Raw genomic sequence first — 17987 nt, 5'->3', positions numbered from 1 at the left:
AATGTTTATGTCTTACTAGACTACAAACCTATAACGACATAGTTAGTTTAATTTTGCCGCGGACTACGAATCGGACATTTCACAGTCTAGTGGTTGGAGTCAAATCCACTAAAAACCAAAATGTTTTGAGATAAAGAAACCGTGATAATCTGTAATGTTTTATCAAATTATTCATATACAGTGTCGATTCAACAAACAAAATTATTCATATACAGTAAGTGAAAGTGATTATTTTTTTCTTTTTTTTGATTATACCAAACACCATTTTCATGGGATCACTTTATTATTTCATAAGTAATAATAACAAGTGAAGAAGCCTCTCTTCCTTCATCATCGTGAGTTAGCTATAGCTTTGGAAGCTCACCAGCAACTTCAAAGCTCACAACAGAATCATCAATGGTTTCTTCTAATGGCCTAAACTTCCACCCCAAATTCTGTAACTTCTCTGAACTTAGCCGAAGCATCTCTCCATTCTCCCCCTTCTCTTTTATCTCAATGAAGCTGCGCATTATAACGTTTGATCAGATCAGACCGGAATCTCAACGTTTGAAAGAAACCGGTTTTCTACTCGTACCTTTCGGGAAAGTTGCGGTTAGGATACATATTCTTCAGCTTCTCCACAAGAGAAGTGTTGTAAAGTGAATGAGAATTGCATATGTATCTTCCTTTTGCTCCTGGATTTTCATATACCAACAAAAGCGCGTCCGCCACATCACGCACATCCACAAGATACAGTTTCTCGCTCAACAAGGACTTTATACCTCCTGAGACACACCAAGTCATCAAACTTTCACGGGTAAATCAGTTAACCAAGATATGTAACTAGAGAACATCATTCACCTTTTATAAATTGGAGAAGCCCCAAGCTACTAGAGTTAAGCGTTGATTGGAGCCTAGGGCCTACCGTGACAGAGGGCAGGACCGTAACAACATCAGCTAAGCTTTTCTTGCTCCACTCTAGAGCTTCACGTTCCATTAATGTTTTGGCAAGAACGTAATAAGGCCAATAACCCTGAGATCCTCAGATGTTGCATCACGGAAAGCACAAATCTTTTACCATCTTTGGTTTATATACTTTATATAAACAGATTCATCTGACCAAACAATTAAACAAAGATAACAATACCTCAAGTGAGTGAAGGTATTGAGTGTCTGACCAACAATCCTCGTCCATAGCAACATCTTTAGGCCACTTTGGGTTGTAAAACACTGCAGCAAGTGATGATACAACCACAACTTTCTTCACTTTAGCTTCTGTGCATGCTTCTAGAACTTTTTTGGTGCCAGTGAGAGCTGATCTCATCAGTTCTTCCTGAATGTTTTACATTCAGAGCCGGTTTTGTTTTTAATGATTCAAGAGAGAGAAACAAAAGAAAAGAAGACGAAAAATTTAACCACTTACTTCTGTGAGAAGAACTCCTTCAGAAGGCACAGGACAAGCAACATGAAAAACGCCAGAGCAGCCAGAAATGGCTGAAGAAAGACCTTTGTAATCAAACAAATCTGCCTTGAAAAGTTTCAGATTCTTTGCAGCGTTATCCAATTTCTTCAAATGGTCGTTCTTTATATCACCTGTGAACAATCAATCAATGCATGTCATATCAAGAAACAGAGAATATTTACAAGTTTCCAAAGTAAACCAAAAGGAAAGAAAAAGAAAGATGAGATTTTTGGGTTTCTTCCCACTTACAAGGATCTCGAACGGTTCCATGGACAGTGTAGCCATGGGAGAGAAGAGACTTTACGAGCCATGAAGCGATACATCCTCCTGAACCAGTAACACAGACCCTCTGCTTTTCCGCCATTGACGTCGCTCTCTTAGCAAATTTTAAGATGCTCTTTGGAGTGAAAGAAACAGGAAATTGGTTCACAGGTATTTGTATACAAGTGATATCTGACTTTATCAAACTCATCATCTTTACCTGAAGTAGCGTCACTATGAGGGAATTAAGGAGGATAAAGATTGCAGTTCATATTCAAATGAAATATAATTTTTGCATCAAAAGTATAACTTTATTAAAAATAGTAAAATTAAAAATTTGTTAAGCATTTCTTAAGTTTGTATATTTTTTTAGCTATTAATTCATCGATATTTTTAACAAATGAGAGAATCTTGAAAATCAAATATCTGAAGAGTGGAAAACATGTTCTGCATGTGGCATTTTCTTTAAGTTAAGAAAACGACAAAGGGGAGAAAAAGAGTGTGAATTTTACCATCCATGCACATATTCCAAGTCATAGCCTAATTTGATATATTTCTCATAATTCACAGTCATTCTCAAAGGCAACTATTACTTTATTTAACAAAAATCTAAAGGGAAAAAAGACTTTGCATTTTGTCATGCACAGAGTCCACACCCAAATTTGACCTCTTTTTGCAGTGTGGATCTCTGCTTACATTTTCTCTCACACTATTGGTCAGAGAAGTCTCCAAATGTTAAAGAAACAGAATAAGAAGAAGACAATCTTGGTTTGTACAATAACTGTATCAGAGTAAATAAATGAGGAAAATGGAAACATAGAGCTTTTGTCAGTCTATAGCACAATTTTAGATACCTAGAACTTTGTCAGTTTGTAATAAAAATGGAGATTTCTCCTGAACCTACCAGTAAGAGCAAACTTGAGCAAAAGAACATTATAGACATGCCTCGAATGATATATCGAATTTACAGAAATAGAAGAAGAATCTCTTCTGTGATTTTTTTTTTGTTTTTTACAAAGAATGACGGCGTTGGTAAACGCTATTTTTTTTGCCGGCCGGAAAACGCGATTCTTCTTTTTCCTTTTCGACCAATGTTACTTTATTAGAGAATTAATCCATTAAAGGAGTTTACAAGTTACAACCACCTCATACGAGGATTACAACACCGGCTAAAGAGTACACAGCACCTCACAAAAAAAAGTAAATAAAAGTGAGACTATACCCGTAACATGGAATAACATTTCACAGGCTAGTGAATTTAAATTCACTAAAAACAAATACTTTTTCATTTCTCAAAAGACCATTTTCATTTCATGGGATCATTTTGTTTCAAAAGTAATAATAACAACTGAAGAAGCCTCTCTTCGTTCATCGTGCGTTAGCTAATAGCTATGGCTTTGGAAGATCACCAGCAACTTCGAAGCTCACAACAGAATCATTAATGGTTTCCTCTAATGGCCTAATCTTCCACCCCAAATTCTGTAACTTCTCTGAACTTAGCCGAAGCATCTCTCCATTCTCCCCCTTCTCTTTTAACTCAGTGAAACTGCGCATTATAACGTTTGATCAGATCAGACCGGAATCTCAACGTTTGAAAGAAACCGGTTTTCTACTCTAACCTTTCAGGAAAGTTGCGGTTAGGATACATATTCTTCAGCTTCTCCACAAGAGAAGTGTTGTAAAGTGAATGAGAATTACATATATATCTTCCTTTTGCTCCTGGATTTTCATACACCAACAAAAGCGCGTCCGCCACATCGCGCACATCCACAAGATACAGTTGGTCGCTCAACAAGGACTTTGTACCTCCTGAGACACACCAGTTCATCAAACTTTCAAGCACTAAACCAAGATATGTAACTAGAGAACATCATTCACCTTTTATAAAATTGAGAAGCCCCAAGCTACTAGAGTTAAGCGTTGATTGGAGCCTAGGGCCTACCGTGACAGAGGGCAAGACCGTAACAACATCAGCTAAGCTTTTCTTGCTCCACTCTATAGCTTCACGTTCCATTAATGTTTTGGCAAGAAAGTAATAAGGCCAATAACCCTGAGATCCTCAGATTTCGCACCAGGGAAAAGCACAAATCTTTAACCGTATTTGGTTTATATAATAAAAACAGATTCATCTGACTAAACATAGATAACAATACCTCAAGTGAGTGAAGTAATTGAGTATCTGACCAAGATTCCTCGTCCATAGCAACATCTTTAGGCCATTTTGGGTTGTAAACAACTGCAGAAATTGATGATACAACCACAACTTTCTTCACTTTAGCTTCTGTGCATGCTTCTAGAACGTTTTTGGTGCCAGTGAGAGCCGGTTTCACCAGTTCTTCCTGAATGTTTTGCATTCAAAGTCATTGTTTTTTTAATGATTCAAGAGAGAAACAAAAGAAAAGAAGACGAAAAATTTAAGCACTTGCTTCTGTAAGAGGAACTCCTTCATAAGGCACAGGACAAGCAATATGGAAAACGCCAGAGCAACCAGAAATGGCTGAAGAAAGGCCTTCGTAATCAAACAAATCTGCCTTGAAAAGTTTCAGATTCTTTGCAGCATTATCCAATTTCTTCAAATGATCGTTCTTTTCATCATCTAAGAACAATCAATCAATGCATGTCACATCAAGAAACAGAGAATATTCAAAAGTTTTCAAAGTAAAACAAAAAGACAAAAAAGATGAGATTTTTGGGTTTCTTCCCACTTACAAGGATCTCGAACGGTTCCATGGACAGTGTAGCCACGGGAGAGAAGAGGCTTGACGAGCCAGGAAGCAATATATCCTCCTGAACCAGTAACACAGACCCTCTGCTTTTCGGCCATTGACGTCGCTCTCTTTATCAACTTTTAGAATGCTCTTTGGATTGAACGAAAGAGGAAACTGGTTCACAAGTATTTATACACAAGTCAAATCTGACTTTACCAAACTCATCATCTTTACCTGAAGTAGCATCTTTAAATTAAGTAGCCTATAATTATAAGGAGGATAAAGATTGCGGTTCAGATCTATAAACATTGAAATTTTCAAAATGAAATAAGTTTTTGTATATCAATTTTAGTAAAATGGAGATATCTGAGAGGGGAAAACATTTTTTGCATGTGGCTTTTTCTTTAGTTAAGAAAAATACAAAGGGGAAAAGAAGACTTTGAATTTTATCATCCACATTTCCAAAGTCATAGCTTAATTTGATATTATCTTTCTCATCATTAAGTCATTTTCACATGCGACTTTTACTTTATTCAAGAAACATCTAAAGGGAAAAAGAAACTTTGCATTTTATCAAGCACATAGTCCACAGCCAAATTTGACCTCTTTCTCAGAAAATTACATTCTTTTAGCAGTGTGGATCTCTGCTTACCTTTTCTCTCTCACACTATTTGGGCAGAAAAGTCTCCAGAGTAAAGGGAAGAAGACAATTTTGGATTGTTTAATAACTGATTAAGAGTAAATGGAGTAAATGAGGGAAATGGAAACCTAAAGCTTTGTCAGTCTATAGCACAACAAAAACTGATTAAAATGAATCCAAAATAAGGAGGATTTAGATACCTAGAGCTTTGTCAGTTTGTAGTAAAACCGGAAATCTCCTGAACCTAACAGAAAAAAACAACATAGCAAAAGAACATTAGAGATGATGAAAAATGATGATTAGACATATGGATCCTTTCTGTGGCTGCGATGCAAAGAACGTGTAGCTTGATTCTTTATAAGAAGAGAAGACGGTAGAAACCAAGGAGCTAGGAATGCCACCACAAGACAAAAAAACTACTAATATAACCATTCACCAGCTTGAGTTAGGTATGCTCATGAGTTGTTCTACACAAACTGTTTTGGTACCAAGAGTTTTAGATTATGAAGAGGGCACGGAGATGCAAAGAGTCATGGTACATGGACTGATAATGTAAGCTTGCCTATGTTGTAGATGATGAAAGATCTTTCTTCGGAATTTGGTATTGCCATGATCCCCTCAGGTTCAGCGGTCACCAAAACATACAATGCACCCTGAAACAGAAAAATCTCAGGCTCACAATTCTTTCTTTCAAGTTGAAAGAATCAACATAAGCTATACTTAAATAACTTAACCTCTTGGTGTGTTTCCGCTTTGAAGATCAACTTCTCAGTGTTTAGTAATCTCCTCATATGGTTTAGTTTCAACTCCATTTCACCGTTCTTTAGTAGTTTCAGCGAAAATTGAACAGGTATCTATTAAAACGAAAGCTATATCAGATTTCTATTCAATTCAAAGAAAGTCGATAAAAAGAAAGAAAAAGAAGGAGGCTTTACATACAGAAGCAGGGTATGATATCTTCACTTCATACCAAGAATTCGATTTAAGTCCTTCTAACTTGTAAGCTCGAGAACCTGATTGCAATGGCAAAGTTTCCACAGTTCCTTCCCAACATAAAAAGCTTTCACATCAAACCTAACAACAAATCAAGTGGTAATAATTAACACATAAGTTAGTCTTAGGCTGTGGAAACAAGTGTGAAAAATGAAAGATTGAGAAGTTTCAAGAACACTAACATGCTCTTGTGGCCGAGACAAGGCAAGCCATTTACCAAGACTACAAGACATAACAGTAAGTAATACAGTGACTCTTGTCCGATTCCAAGCTTATAAACCCTGAAATCGTAGGATCCCCAAGTAAGCGAAACAGTTGATTTCGGCTAACATGGACAATTATTTTCAAACCCAAATTTAAGATACAGAACAAATTCTTTGGAATAGTTTTACAGATCAGAGATCACTAAAATGGCAATATTCTGATTTCCAGTAACTTGAAATGTCTCTAATTACGTAAAAGAAGACATTCTTCTGGACAAAAGAGGACCACATTTGACACACGTAAGATAGTCGCAAATTAGCCCAAAAATCAGTAAGAAACAGATAGAGAGAGTCCGTACCATCTCATATGAGAAATACAACACGTCAACACCCACTAAAGGGTATCTAAACTTCACAAAAGAAGTAAATAAAACTCCTAAATAAGAGTTAGACTACTCACGTAACAAAGAATTACATAATTAATCCAATATATTCCATTTAACCGATCAAAGATGTTACTGTTATCATGAGAGGTAAATCTCAGCGAAAAATATCCGACTAATACAACAGTTAGATGCAGACAATCCCCATATATATTTTTTTTGCCAGCAAAACAATCCCCATATATAAAATGTTTTTTTTTTAATAAAACTATAAACATTAAAAAGCCGTAAGATATTAAACAAGAGAAGCCAAACTTTTTAAATTTTAACTAAGAAAACAAAAGATGAAACCATAATAGCCGACCACGTCTCTGCATGAGCAATGAAACACGTGGTATCACTTTGTCTTCTTTACCGCCTAACCGAGAATCACCGTTCACCGGCACTTTAGAAACCGCCGGCACTAAGATTCCTCCGACGTTCCGACTTCCGAACTTCGAAGCATTTTCGAAAGTAAGCATAAACAACGAAGACCTCTAATTACACCACGGAGGAGCTGCTTCTAATTTAGTCCGCCGTATATCTAAAAATGAACAACACATCTCGGTTGCACAAAAAAAAAAAAAAAAAGAACAACACATCTCCAATACATCGGTTCACATCGTACTCACCGATGTTGATGTCGTGACCAGCATGTGAGTTGAGATTTATTGCATTGAAAATAAAGTACGGAAGAGAAGAGTGTTGTTTGATCAGAAGTGTTTGTTATAAAGAGAGAAATATAAAATTGATAATATTGCTATTTTTGTTTTCGTTTTATCTAAATTTATTGAAAGAATGAAGCTCATCGACATAACCATGGATTTGCGCGAATTTCTCTTCTCAATTTCCAACTTTCCTTAATTTTATGTTTTCCACAAAAAGCTTTACCCTCTAGTTAGGTTGTTGTAAATTCGTAATTCTCCTTTTTATTCTCTTTTTTTATATATATATTAAAACAAGAAAGGATTTGTACGTTTGTGCCAACGAATCTGAAAAATCTAAAATCTATATTGAAGCAAATCAAGGACTACCAACCGGTATTTATTTACTTAGGGGGTTGGTTTAATTTGTCGGCTTACTTCAAGTAAGAAGGTCCAAGATCCAGAACGTGACAATGTGACTTCCACTGTTTAGTACGAAACACACTTAATTTAATATATCTAGTCATCTATATCCTTATTTTATGTTCTTAGAATTTTCTCGTGTCTGACTCTGCTGCTGTCATTTAAATTTTCTTATATTCCTGCTACTATATATAAGCTTTTCGTGTTCAAAAGAAAATTTTAAGTTTGTTGACAAAATACAAAGAAATCAAAATTTTCAGCTTAAATATTTATTCTTAATCTATGGACTCAGCTGTTTCACGATTGAGTAATTTCTCTACACATTTGTGATAATACCAGCCAGTTAAGTCCCCTCGTATAACAACGAATTTGATTCATCATGAGTAGGAAAAAATAACGTGAAAAAGCCTAATAATAGACGAATAAGGAAAAATGTAAAATTTGCAACAAAAAAAAATTGAAGTAAAAAAAAAAATTGATGAATCTTCTTCTGGTGGTCCGAAACAGAAAAGCGCGTTGGACGCCTATAAAAGTGGCAAATAAATCTATCTCTCTCTCTCTGCAAAACCTTTTGTTTTTCTCTCCCTCCCCACACTTATCACGCCACCTCACCATTTTCCTCCCTCTCGCTGGATATTCCTCCCCAATGGATATCCGACGGAGGCCTCCTAAACCGCCGGTTAACCCCGACGGTTCCTACCGGTTTCAAAAGGATCGCTCTCCTTCCTCCTCCGACGATCATCGCCGCAGAACCACGATTGCTCCTCCCCCAAAAGCCTCCGATGCGCTCCCTCTTCCTCTCTACCTCACCAACGCCGTCTTCTTCACGCTCTTCTTCTCCGTCGCTTATTATCTCCTCCACCGGTGGCGTGACAAGATCCGTTACAACACGCCTCTCCACGTCGTCACCATCACCGAGCTCGGCGCTCTTGTCGCTCTCATCGCCTCTTTTATCTATCTCCTAGGGTTTTTCGGCATCGATTTCGTTCAATCATTCATCTCACGCGCCTCCGGTGACGCCTGGGATCTCGCCGACTCCAACGATGCCGATACGAATTTCCTAATCAACGACGACCACCGTCTTGTCACTTGCTCTCCTCCTCCGCCTGTCGTTTCCGTTGCTAAATTATCCAATCCGGACCCTATCGTCACCGAATCGCTTCCCGAGGAAGACGAAGAGATTGTGAAATCGGTACTCGACGGCGCGATCCCATCCTACTCGCTCGAATCTCGTCTCGGCGATTGCAAGAGAGCGGCGTCGATCCGGCGGGAGGCTCTGCAGAGGATTACGGGGAAATCGATTGAAGGATTACCGTTGGATGGATTTGATTACGAATCGATATTGGGGCAATGCTGCGAGATGCCTGTAGGGTACGTGCAGATTCCGGTGGGGATCGCTGGACCATTGTTGCTCGATGGTTTTGAGTACTCGGTTCCTATGGCTACAACCGAAGGATGTTTGGTCGCTAGCACCAACAGAGGATGCAAGGCCATGTACATCTCCGGCGGAGCAACCAGTACGGTTCTCAAGGACGGTATGACCCGAGCACCCGTGGTCCGGTTTGCGTCGGCAAGACGAGCCGCGGAGCTTAAGTTCTTCTTGGAGAGTCCAGAGAACTTCGACACTTTGGCCGTCGTTTTCAACAGGTTCATAATTTTGATTTGATTGACTTTTAATGCGTTTGCAGGATGTTATCTTGGTATGAATGAATTTTAGATGTTTTCCCAGTGATGAGACTTGTTCCATTCTTCTTAGATATAACATGAAGCTTTTGAAAGAAATTTTGATGTTGAAAATTGCGTTGAAACTGTTTGCGGATTGATTTGATTTCAAGATTGAAATTTTTTTCTAAAAAAGGGGATCCACTGACGAAGAAGTGGTTTTTTGGATGCAGGTCAAGTAGATTCGCAAGGCTGCAAAGTGTTATGTGCACACTCGCCGGGAAGAATGCTTACGTAAGGTTCAGTTGTAGCACTGGTGATGCCATGGGGATGAATATGGTATCCAAAGGTGTACAGAATGTTCTCGAGTTCCTCACCGATGATTTCCCCGACATGGATGTGATCGGAATCTCTGGTGAGTTCCTTTTCTTCTTTTCTTGTGACTGATTTGATTTAAAAACCCTTCCTTTTAGCTTAGTGACAACCTCTTGAGACTTAAAGACGCTAGATTTATTGGTATCTTGTGAAATTCCCCTTTCTTATTTTCTTGTATTCACCTTTTTTTTAATCTTAATTGTTTAGGTAACTACTGTTCGGACAAGAAACCTGCTGCTGTGAACTGGATCGAGGGACGTGGCAAATCAGTTGTATGCGAGGCAGTAATCAGAGGAGAAATCGTGAACAAGGTCTTGAAAACGAGCGTGGCTGCTTTGGTCGAGCTCAATATGCTCAAGAACCTCACGGGCTCTGCTGTTGCAGGCTCTCTAGGTGGATTCAACGCTCACGCCAGCAACATAGTCTCCGCTGTATTCATAGCCACTGGCCAAGATCCAGCTCAAAACGTGGAGAGCTCTCAATGCATCACAATGATGGAAGCCATTAACGACGGGAAAGATATCCATATCTCTGTCACTATGCCATCTATTGAGGTAATTGATCAAATCTCTCTCGAAGTCTAAAGCTCGACCACTTTGAAGTTTTTTTTTTTGGGATTTTAGAGACTTGAACATTTTGGATTTTCAGGTGGGGACAGTGGGAGGAGGAACACAGCTTGCGTCTCAATCAGCGTGTTTGAACCTGCTCGGAGTGAAAGGAGCGAGCACAGAGTCACCGGGGATGAACTCGAGGAGGCTAGCGACGATAGTGGCGGGAGCAGTTTTGGCCGGAGAGTTATCTCTAATGTCAGCAATAGCAGCTGGACAACTTGTGAGGAGTCACATGAAATACAATAGATCCAGCCGAGACATCTCTGGAGCAACGACAGCGACAACAACATGATCTGAATCTGAATCATCTCTCTGGCCCAAAACTCAAAGAAGGACAAGAATCCAAAGAAGGCAGGCTTTTACAACTCATTCACTCAACAGTCTCTCTGGTGGACAGATTAGGCCATGTGCATTGCCTTTCTTTTGTTCAATAAAAACTTATATTTTTTGTTTTTGTTTGACTTAAATCTTTTTTTTTTGGGGATTAAGGGTGAGAGAGAGATTTGGGATTTTCGATTCTTCCTCTTTCCTCTTTCTCTCTCTCATGGATAATTCGTGTTCTCTTCGATCTTGTCTAAAGCTTTGTCTTGTTTGTTAGGAAGTGGTGTCTATATGATAAAAATCTATGAAGTTGCGTTTGGGAACATGAATGAGTGCACTCTCTGAGAATTTTTTGTTTCTTCATTTATCTAATAAATATATCTATATATATAAAAATATAAAATTTTCCGTGTGTGTTGGGACATCTCTCTCGAGTGGTAAGATACGGATCTTCTTTCCTCCAGAAGACTCCACCTATATAATATTCCCCATCTTTGGGTCGACACTTACCTGTAGCACTCCTTTTAAAATGAACAAAGAAAGAGTTTCTTTTTGGTCCACTATCTCAAATGATCAATAGCTTTTATATTATCTTCCATCATTAGTATTCAGATTATATATATTTTATCTATAGGTCTTGAATTTGAACAAGAAGAGTTTTCTACACGGCCATGAGGTCTCACTCGAAACTCAATTACGATTGGGTATCATTTTTCTTTTGGTGTGGCTCTTTATTTGATATTGGAGATTGACAGTTTTCAATAAAACTATAGTTTGGTTTTTGAATTTTAGATTTGTTTCAAATATACATCATTTTTTGTCGACCATCATTAGTATTCAAAAGTCGTATAATGAAATTGAGAGTCTGAGACTGAAGGGCCTGCAAAAATCAAAAATTGAAACTGAAGGGCATTTGTTATTGGGCCACTCTTACACATGGTATAGAGATTTCAGATTTCATGGGCCGAATATGTTGTTTCGTTCACGACTCTCGATTTTTCGCCACGTCATCGTGTTCAGGTAGACGACTGCAGTGGTTCTCTTACTTGGCCCAAGTCCTCGACATACTCACAAAGTCCACAATGGTTAGGTGAGCATGTGGGACTCTATGTATGATTTTTCGCTCGAGCCAATTTGGTAATTTGTGCTCATCCTTCTCCTCCATGTAAAAATACTAAATCGAAGTTTGTAGATGCATGTTACTTCTTTTCGAAAGGAGCTCTGAACCTAAACATAGACTAACTCATGAATGATGAATCTATAGTAGAGTGTAGAACAAGAGTTTATTTTTTCTCCATTATGCAGAATTACTAACAACTAACCTAATATGAGTCGGTTCGTTTTTTTATTTTAATTAGGAAAAAAATTCAACTATTTGTAATAATTGGCATATGAGGTTAATTCATTGAAAGAATACTGAATACCGGTAAACTAAATATCTCAACTATTTATATTTTTGTGTTCACTATTCAATGCCTTTTTTTTTTCAGTGTACTTCATCTTTCATGGTTGTTGTTCAAATCTGACTGATTTTGGCAAAAAAAAAAAATCAAAAAACAAAGATATGCGCATATATAAGACCTTTGGAAAAAGCACTAAAATGTGAATGGACTTTAGTTTTGGTTTTGTTACCTTTTTTGGCATTAAAGCTACTATATAATAATGAGAAAGACATGATAATTGGTGGATGGGGTTACTGGGTTAGTGGCGGCAGATCACAAGTCGGCAAAGTTATATGGAAATGAGAAAGTGTATTGTCAAAAATGTTCTCCCGTAATCTTCTTGTTTTACTATCTGCTTTTCCAAAAGTTATATCCTTAGTCAAGATCATTTTTACTACCTTTTTTGTTTATTACCTTGTTATTGTACTATCGCTTCATTGGATTGATGGAAAATAATTACATTAGTGAACTACTTTATCAATTTAGCCCTATAACTTTCTTTTTGAAAGCCATATAATATTTACTAAGCATATATTTTATAAGCTGTGAAACTGATACACTCCAAGCTTTGGATTCATCCCCCCAATTGGCTCCGATCAATTAATAAAGAACAAAAATCGATTCAGTCGATATATGCCACGAGGACAATATGGAAAAGAATTCAATTTTGTATGGGTAATTGGGTATTAAATAAATTCCTAGTACTTTTCTAATTGCCGATAATAGATGCAATGCATTATGCAAGATGAGGTCCAACGAAGACTGAATAGCTAGATTCGATCCATTCGGATGTCACATGTTTGGTTTCAAATGTACAATTAAATACAATATATTTGTATAGATGATGTTGTCACAAATGTTCAACTCCAGTTCCTAACTTGATATGATAGTTTTGTAGGAAACTATGCACACCACTCACTAATTTTTTTTTATAAAAAAACTGAATGTCACTTTTTGAAAGCAAGTATGTAGCGTTAAATAATATATCATTTATTGCAGTTTAGGAGATTTTTGACCAGTATTGTGGCTTCAAACTCAATTCGTGTTTGTCCTATAGCAATAAAAAATGCATCCTATGTCGTGCATCATGTTATAAACAATTTTTGGGGGTAAGATAATCATGTTATAAACATGCAATCATTTAAGTGCATCTTTTCATTTTTTTTTCTTTAAGAAGTTTTATTTAGAACAGAAAGCAATTAAATGTTCAAGGGTCGAAATATCGAATTCGATAAAATAGTTTTTATAAAATAAAAAAAAAAACGTGACTCGAGGTATATATTTAATAGATGTGCGTAGTAAGATGGATCGAGAGAAACCTCCACGTTGTAACACAGCTCAGCTTCTGCTCTGACATGTTGACCGCACGTGATTTTGCTCCGTGCACGTGTGGATCAAGCTGACTGTGTGATTGCATCCCCACACCACAAGCTGTCCGATTGCTCCGGTCATGTTAATGAACGGCTGTGAATTGTGATCGAGAGCCTCATTTGCTTTCCACAAATTGATGTGCCATCATCGTTACTTACTAGTTTAAAATTTATCATTTTTTTTCTCAACATTCACATTTCGTTTCTACAAGTAGCCAATACCTTTGAGAAATTTAATGCGTCATTCCATTATAAGTTCTAATATTCTATAATCAAACTAATAGTATCCTAATAAACTAATAGAGAATTTGAGAATTTGGCTATATGGTTAAAATCTATTTAGATGTGTACAAGTATAACCACAGTTCTGTTTCTACTCCTCTCAAAACCATCACTTACCTAGTTTTCCCTCCTCGTTTCTTATTTTTCAGTTTACAAACTAGACTTTAAATCTATGTTGATATTGGCTAACACCACGTATAAACAAGTAATTTCACCTCGGTTATTATTATTTTTATTATCAAGTTTCGATTTTCAGTGTGATTATCGTCTCTTTTATGTTTTTCTTTTAGAATTTCATTAATAGATATTGTAATTATGAGGATGTTCAAAAAAAAAGATATTGTAATTATGTTTGGTCCAATTTCCAGATAGTCTTCAATTTTCGATTTTAGGTTACGAAAATAGTGTTAGATGTATATTAAAGTATTATGTTAGATACCAAAATTAATTCTGTTTGTTCGTTTGATCTAATACTATTTTGCATAGTAATTTAGATCGATTCGCGAATATAAAGTACTAAGTAACAGGGTTTTTTTCATAGAGTATGTTAATGTGTTGCATGTGCACACAAATGCTTTAAGATATGCACGTATATATTATTAATCATTTATGACAGAAAGTTTTAATATGCTATTCATTTAGTATTAAGAAACTAGATAATTAGTTATTCGTTCTTAGCTATTAAGCCATAAATTATTCTAGTTATGCCCGCGTCCCCCTCCTTCTATTGCAGTAAAAGTGGATATATAATTATACCTTTAAAACAAGTGGGAAACTTTTGTGAAAGAAATCAGTTTCTTCAGTAAGCTTGGCACCACCAAGATTGAGTAGCAGCATAGAAGAGGGAATATGCGTGCAAATTAGTATGAAATCTTCCTAATAAGTCAACAAAGTACAGTTAAACAATTATAAGTATATATCCTGAAACGTTGAAAAGCAATTATGCATAACTATATTTTACTAAATGTGATTCATATCAGTTGAAAGAACGAAACGTTTTTTTCTTTTCACTTATTAATTCTAAATATAGCTCACAATCTACTGTACAGAGACCAGAACTATATTTTGATAGATGTAGTTTTGGTTTCGGTAGATGATATTGAACATCAAAGGCGTTGCATGCACACGCCTCAAGGCGATCGGTTGGATTCAGCGCTAATCCTTAAATTTCAATTTAATTTTTCTTTGTTTTGTTAATTTCAACCATTTCTGAGCCTTTGATTCATAATTTTTTTTATGCCTGAGTTAGTGTTTAAAACGTAAATTGGATTAGCGCTTCAGAATATTTTTAAAACCACTTCGTTAATTCCTAACTACTTGGTAAATATGTTTTAACTCTATAAGGTTGCTTTTTCAATATTCTGTTCATATATATGATCTTCGTCTTTTAAATGGCAACATTTTTCTTAGATTATTTTCTCTTTTAAATTTGCTGTCTGAAAGGAATTTTCTGAAGCTATATACTAGCAAAAAAAAACGAAAATAAAAATTAGTCTCTATTAACAGCAAAACTCCTCAACAAATAAGAACCACTAGCCCAATTAATATGCAATTATGCCATACTTATGCTTATATATAGTATATAATATGCCACTATATTCATTTTCTTTTTAAGGATGGCACTATTCATATTAGATTTAAATTTTAATGTGAAAGGAATGATTTTTCAGCTAAATTCTCGGTGTCAATTGCTTCTTCTTCTTTTTTTTGGCTTTCATCGTTCAACAAAAGTATTGCAGAGACACTCACTCTATCACATAAAATTATTTGAAGCTTCTCAAAATTTTCTATTTCACATCACTTAATACGACGCCGTGTCGAGTGAAGAATCTGCTCCTCTCTTGCCCTAAAGCGAGTTAGGGTTTAACACACAAGTAGCACCCTTTTGATTTGTGTCTCTTTGCTCTGTTTTTGTCGGTTTGTGTAACCGATCAACTCAAGCTATTGGCTCCTCACTCCCTGAAATTTGACTTCTCCACTGGATCTCACCTCCTATATGAAGAAATCTTCACTCTCACAATATCATTATATATGAGCCACAAGAACAAGAACCAGTAGATGCGGCGGTGATGGACGGTGGCTACGATCAATCCGGAGGAGCTTCTAGATACTTCCACAACCTCTTTAGGCCTGAGCTTCACCACCAGCTTCAACCACAGCCTCAGCCTCAGCCTCAGCCTCAGCCTCATCCTCATCTTCAACTCCAGCCTCAGCCTCAGTCAGATGATGAATCCGACTCCAACAAGGATCCGGGTCGACCCGATTCCGACCCGGTTACCTCTGGCTCAACTCCCGGGAAGCGTCCACGTGGACGTCCTCCGGGATCTAAAAACAAACCGAAGCCACCGGTGATTGTGACAAGAGATAGCCCCAACGTGCTTAGATCTCACGTTCTTGAAGTCTCATCTGGAGCCGACATAGTCGAGAGCGTCAACACTTACGCTCGCAGGAGGGGAAGAGGTGTCTCCGTTCTCAGTGGTAACGGCACGGTGGCTAACGTCGTTCTTCGCCAGCCGGTGACGACTCATGGGAATAATGGTGGAATTGGAGCCGGAGCCGGAGCTGGAGCCGGAGGGGTTGTGACTTTACATGGAAGGTTTGACATTCTTTCCCTCACTGGTACGGTGCTTCCGCCGCCCGCGCCGCCGGGATCCGGTGGTCTGTCAGTCTTTCTTGCTGGTGGCCAAGGTCAGGTGATCGGAGGAAACGTGATGGCTCCGCTTGTGGCTTCGGGTCCAGTGATACTAATGGCTGCATCGTTCTCTAACGCAACTTTTGAAAGGCTTCCGCTTGAAGATGAAGGAGGAGAAGGCGCAGGAGAAGTCGGAGGAGGAGTAGGAGGAGGTCCCCCGCCGGACACGTCAGCATCACCACCGTCAGGAACCGGTCAGGGAGAGTTAAGAGGTAATATGAGTGGTTATGACCAGTTTTCCGGTGATCCTCATTTGCTTGGTTGGGGAGCCGGAGCCGCTACAAGACCACCGTTTTAGAATCGAAAACTATGTTTGTAAAATAGCTATAACTAAAAATTTTAATTTTTGAAAATAAAAAATCATTTTGTGATAATGACATCTTCTTTATTATTTGTGCTTACTTTGTTTTTGAATTTAGTTTACTATAATATGAATATTTGATTGAATTCGTCTTTAGAATACTTCTCCGTCTACATTTTCTCTGTGCTGAACCCTATATTATTTGTTATATGCTTGACTTCACACAAAAACAAAATATTAGAAGCCCATTTACTATATGACTTACCTTCGTATATTAAAAAAAAGTTATTGAGTTCACACACGTATGTATATGGCTCATACTAGTATGTGTAAACCCCTTTTGGGTAGGTATGAAAGGTAATCCTTAATCTATGTTGCAATGTATGTCAACTAACGTACGTATCGAACATCTTGTTCTTTTTCATTCATTTAGTTACCAAATATACGAAATTCTCAAGGTTGTATATCTTGTTGTGTTTCGAAACTCATGTAAGAATGTAACTAAAGAGCCTTCTACAACTTTGAACATATTGAAGGACTTCAAAGCAAGTTTATGCATAGAATCTTGATTTGATTATAGATGATTTAACCAACGGACTTGTAATTTTTTCGATAAGAATGATAGAAATATATTTTTTTGGTCTTATTCATCAATCACGAAAGTAACGCTTTAAAATTTATAAGATAGTAAATAATAATTTAAAAATTTACGAAAAAGTTTTTAAAATAGCGGTTACAATAATAAAAAGATACCATTTAAAAAAAAAATTATTATCCGTTACAGCAATACGATACAAGCATATACGACAACTGATGATTTTTTAACGGTTACAACGACTAGATTAATGGCGAAAACACGAGAACATTACATGACCTGCCAAAACCAAAACATGAAAAACATTTGGCTCCAAGTTTCATCAGTTTCTCCTTAAATGATTAGAAAATGAGACAAAATAAGCAAATGGGTTTTGAAGTAGCAAGATGTGTGAAAATGAGGAATGCATCAAGTCCGGAAAATATCAAGGACAATACCCTTAAGTTTTCAAGTTTCATACAAATGTATATTTGTATATGAAACGAAAAGCTTTAACATGACCAATGCATGTCCAAAAGAGTTTTTTGGTAAAATATCTCCAACAAGCTGGGGATAAGGTTTTTTGTATATGTAATAAATTGAGTAAATTTAGAGGTTTAAA

General features: G+C 37.0%; 5 protein-coding genes across 5 annotated transcripts; 2 read left to right on the top strand and 3 right to left on the bottom strand.

Annotated features, from left to right (window-relative positions):
- Positions 1-344: 344 nt before the first annotated feature.
- On the bottom strand, positions 345-1805 carry LOC18008760 (cinnamoyl-CoA reductase 2). The gene is made up of 6 exons (XM_006390129.2): positions 1691-1805; positions 1403-1572; positions 1127-1312; positions 841-1012; positions 575-764; positions 345-501 (listed from the first exon to the last, which is right to left on the bottom strand). Exons 1-6 carry the CDS (start codon positions 1803-1805, stop codon positions 345-347), a joined length of 990 nt encoding a protein of 329 aa, XP_006390191.1.
- Positions 1806-2795: 990 nt separating this feature from the next.
- LOC18008360 (cinnamoyl-CoA reductase 2) lies at positions 2796-4662 on the bottom strand. The gene is made up of 6 exons (XM_006390128.2): positions 4412-4662; positions 4129-4298; positions 3856-4041; positions 3581-3752; positions 3322-3511; positions 2796-3248 (listed from the first exon to the last, which is right to left on the bottom strand). Exons 1-6 carry the CDS (start codon positions 4524-4526, stop codon positions 3092-3094), a joined length of 990 nt encoding a protein of 329 aa, XP_006390190.1. The 5' UTR covers positions 4527-4662; the 3' UTR covers positions 2796-3091.
- A 687-nt stretch (positions 4663-5349) lies between these two features.
- LOC18008970 lies at positions 5350-7150 on the bottom strand. The gene is given in 8 exon segments (XM_024148563.1): positions 5350-5463; positions 5465-5526; positions 5613-5718; positions 5785-5904; positions 5990-6084; positions 6087-6124; positions 6226-6324; positions 6981-7150. Coding segments are annotated over 8 exon segments (804 nt in total).
- Positions 7151-8381: 1231 nt separating this feature from the next.
- LOC18008826 (3-hydroxy-3-methylglutaryl-coenzyme A reductase 1) lies at positions 8382-11033 on the top strand. Its single transcript, XM_006390126.2, has 4 exons — positions 8382-9382; positions 9631-9812; positions 9980-10326; positions 10421-11033. Exons 1-4 carry the CDS (start codon positions 8382-8384, stop codon positions 10673-10675), a joined length of 1785 nt encoding a protein of 594 aa, XP_006390188.1. The 3' UTR covers positions 10676-11033.
- A 4570-nt stretch (positions 11034-15603) lies between these two features.
- On the top strand, positions 15604-16861 carry LOC18008600 (AT-hook motif nuclear-localized protein 29). Its single transcript, XM_006390124.2, has one exon. It carries the CDS (start codon positions 15868-15870, stop codon positions 16786-16788), a length of 921 nt encoding a protein of 306 aa, XP_006390186.1. The 5' UTR covers positions 15604-15867; the 3' UTR covers positions 16789-16861.
- The last annotated feature ends 1126 nt before the right edge of the window (positions 16862-17987 follow it).

Source organism: Eutrema salsugineum, unplaced genomic scaffold (genome assembly GCF_000478725.1).
Source record: "Eutrema salsugineum unplaced genomic scaffold, Eutsalg1_0 scaffold_9, whole genome shotgun sequence".
NCBI lineage: Eukaryota > Viridiplantae > Streptophyta > Magnoliopsida > Brassicales > Brassicaceae > Eutrema > Eutrema salsugineum.
This window is presented reverse-complemented; position numbering and strand designations above follow the sequence as displayed.